The 3,445-nt window shown below is 37.4% G+C and overlaps 1 protein-coding gene across 1 annotated transcript in view; it reads right to left on the bottom strand.

Moving 5' to 3' along the window:
- Positions 1-286: 286 nt before the first annotated feature.
- LOC112143608 (tumor necrosis factor receptor superfamily member 11B) overlaps positions 287-3,445 on the bottom strand; it is a 24,134-nt gene continuing 20,975 nt past the window's right edge. The window contains exons 5-6 of the mRNA XM_024267693.2: positions 1,779-2,003; positions 287-1,694 (exon numbers count right to left, since the gene is read on the bottom strand). Of these exons, the coding sequence (XP_024123461.1) occupies positions 1,300-1,694; positions 1,779-2,003 (620 nt within the window). The 3' untranslated portion in view covers positions 287-1,299. The remainder of the gene's footprint in view (positions 1,695-1,778; positions 2,004-3,445) is intronic.

Raw genomic sequence — 3,445 nt, 5'->3', positions numbered from 1 at the left:
ATTAATACAAATATGATATCATTTTGCAAAATAAAAACCAGGACTTCATAATAAAATCATAACAACAGTCTGGTAGAAGTGTTTCCATAGAAATAAATAAATAAATAATGTGTGCTCCTTACCAAAAAAAAAATCTGAAGGATCTAATTCTTAATCACAGCAGTTGTCTGGAGGTTTTGCAGTAGAATATTGATCTTGAAAATCCAAAGTAAATCTTTGCATGTCTCAAAAACTAGAATAATACTGACTTTAACATAGAGGGCTATGCAGGTAAATACATAAAATAATGTACTTTTTATTTATAAAACTGTATTGTCTTTGATTGTCTTTGTTTAACACTACAGTTTGTCTAATAATCTAATTAATACAATTATTTTTACATACAAATGTGTGAAAACACTTAAGAATGACTAAAGATCCACTGAAAACTAGACTTCTTTTTTTTTTTTACAAAATGAATTTATTCAAATTATTTTAAATGTTCATAACTCACGTCATCTCAAAGAAAACAAAACAAAACAAACAAAAAAAAAACAGGCAGGCATATATATACAAAACAGACCATATATTTATAGTGAAAAAGTTTTAAAAACCAAATATAAAAAATCTCACTCAACAAACTTGCAGCATTTGAAATCCAGTATCTTTGATAAAAAGTAAAAAAAAAACGTTTTTTTTTAACATATTTTGGAAATAAAATAACATTTTAAATAAAAACAATTACACTCATTTGTACATTCATGTGAGTAGAAAGAAAACTATAACACACTAAAAGAGCTTTTCAAATCAAAGTTCCAGAATAAAGAACAATGGACAGCTTGGAAAAAAAATAATGTATTTCATTATGAAATCAAATCTCTGCTCTCAAACTGGGAGAAAGCACTAAAAAAATAATAAAACAACTGTTGGCCAACTTAAAAAAAATGGTATTTACATTTTTAAATAGTGTTTCCTTTGTTATTGTCAAAGGTTCCCGGGAAAACAGATTGGGAATGTGATTCTTCTTGTTCTCGTCTCAGTTTTTTCGATCATTTCAGGAGTAAATCAGGAAACAGAACAGGACAGCATCTGGTGTTACCTCACAGGATCATCATCCTCGTTTTGGTTTAAAGCTTAGATACAAAAGGATTTACATTCTTGCTCCCTTTCATGATACATTTCATCAAAATCATGTCAACATGCAGAATTTCCTTGAAGACAGCTTGACATCATCATGTGATCCCCATTCGTCTCGTGCATTGCCTCGCCGTGTGTCATGCATTAGTGTTTAATTGGGCTGCAGACTGCAGGTTTGGTACTTCACTCATTGAGAGGTTTGAGAGGTTTGAAACACAGCTCATCCTGGAGCATGCTAACGAACATCTTCTCGTACATCTTGTATGTGGACGTTGTTTCAATGATCCTGCTGATCTTCTTGAGGCCTTTCAGGAGATAACGGGGCGCCCCCTGGCTGCGAAGCACCCTCAGACTATGGGACAGGCCCTTTGCCAGGTCGATGTTGTTGTTTGCTGCTTTCCAGAGGTGGAGAACCTGCAGGATGTGCTGCCTGGGCAGGCAGGTGGAGAAAACCGCCAGCACATCCACCTCCTGAACTTTTTTCCTCGGCAGGCTGTTGGCTACCTTCATGAGGTCCTCAAAGGTGATGTTTTTCAGACCCTGGCAGCGGGACACTTTCCTCTCACAGTGGTTCACACCTAAAGATGTGAAATGTAGCTGTTAGTAAAAATTTAAAGAGAGAAAAAAAGCATACCTTTATGGCAGATGTTGTTGTGTCTTACCTTGCATGATGCCGTTTAGCTTGTCGTGGTCCTTATTCTGCTCCCGCCACATGCGCAGCAGGTGCAGGACCTGCTGCTGAGGAGAGCAGGCTTTCTTCAGCCTCTCCAGGCTCTTGTGATCCACCCTGCGTCCAGGAAGACTCTCCAGAAGACGCTCGAGGGGAACAGAGGACAGATGAAGTGAGGCCACGGACTGGAAGAAGGCCTCCTCACACAGGGTCACATCTGTGGGAAATATGGAAAAAGGCAGGGTGCATTTAATGGTTACACTTCACATCACGGTTGCCTTGGGTAACAAAAGAGAAGGAATTTCTCACTCATCAGTGGCAAATTATTTCTTTAGATCCCTTTGAAAACTCTTGATTTGTGCGTAATGTGTTTAAAAAGTTGTCAAATCCTTGTCTTAGTTAATAAACATTCATTGATTAAATCTTAATTCAGTTTTGTTTAAAGATAAAAGTTGCCTAATGGTGTGTTAAATAACAAAAATCTCAGGACCATGGACCGCTTTGTAAGGCCATAGAGTGTTGTGCTCATGCACATTTTTTCTACAAATGTACTGCTGATAACAGGTCATAGTGAACACTCATCCAACATTTAAGAGTGAGAAATTCTGCACAAGGAGCCTGTTAGTTCTGCTCATGTGTTCTTTGCCCCCACATGCAGCCTGACTGTTAGAAATACAGGTACCACGTCCATGTGCCTTGCATAAAGTATTTGTGTGCTACCAGTAAAGGGCCAATACTTGCACCATATGGTGTAAGGCAGGGGTGTTGAAATCAGGGCATCTGCTGTTTTTCCAAAGATAAATAAGAGGCTTCACTGGCAGGATGGCTAGAAAACATAACAGACACCGGCCCTCGAGGCCTGGATTTGGACACCCTTACTAGTGCAAGGGCATCGTAGGACTGCATTACCTGTACGTCATAAGGCGGAGCAAATACTACACATACTACAATATTACAAATACTTCAAAATACACTTTGGCCTACGACACACATGAGAACTGTATGGTCCATTTTCATGATGTCACTTAAGGGAACTGTAAGACACACCTGTGCTCCCTATTAGATAAATCCTCACCTCTATGACTCTCTAAAGACCTGGACAACCAACACTTAAGTTTGCAAAGATTAGTTTTTTACCACACTATTGCAGCATTTACTTTTTGGTGTACCCTTTAACTGTCAACTAATCATTAGTTTCACCATAAGAGCAAACTATTGAATTAAACAATACCTAATACCAGGTCATTGCTAATTTGTTTCTCACAAGCTTTTCACTAACTACAGAACTAGCTTTCCCATTTTTTTGACTTAAAGTGAAGGATAACTTTACCAAGTAAAGTTTGACTACTAATTTGTTTGTGGTTTAAACCTCTTTTTGTGTATGCCTTATCTATCATTAGTTTCCCTATCTGGTTTCTCCATAAAAGCCAGTGATAAGTAAGCATTCATTTTCCTATTACATATTCAGGATATTAAAGGGCTTCTCATACTAAATGAAAGCTTTTTATACTTTTATACTGATGTTACATGAAGAGTTTTTTACTCTTTCGTACTTTATTAATAACACATTGATGCTGGTATCGTTACATTAACCCACATGGAGCTCCACACAAGTTGAAACCAGTTAGGGGGTTGTTCAAGGACCTAATCAGTACTTTT

Source organism: Oryzias melastigma, linkage group LG16, assembly GCF_002922805.2.
Source record: "Oryzias melastigma strain HK-1 linkage group LG16, ASM292280v2, whole genome shotgun sequence".
Lineage (NCBI taxonomy): Eukaryota > Metazoa > Chordata > Actinopteri > Beloniformes > Adrianichthyidae > Oryzias > Oryzias melastigma.
This window is presented reverse-complemented; position numbering and strand designations above follow the sequence as displayed.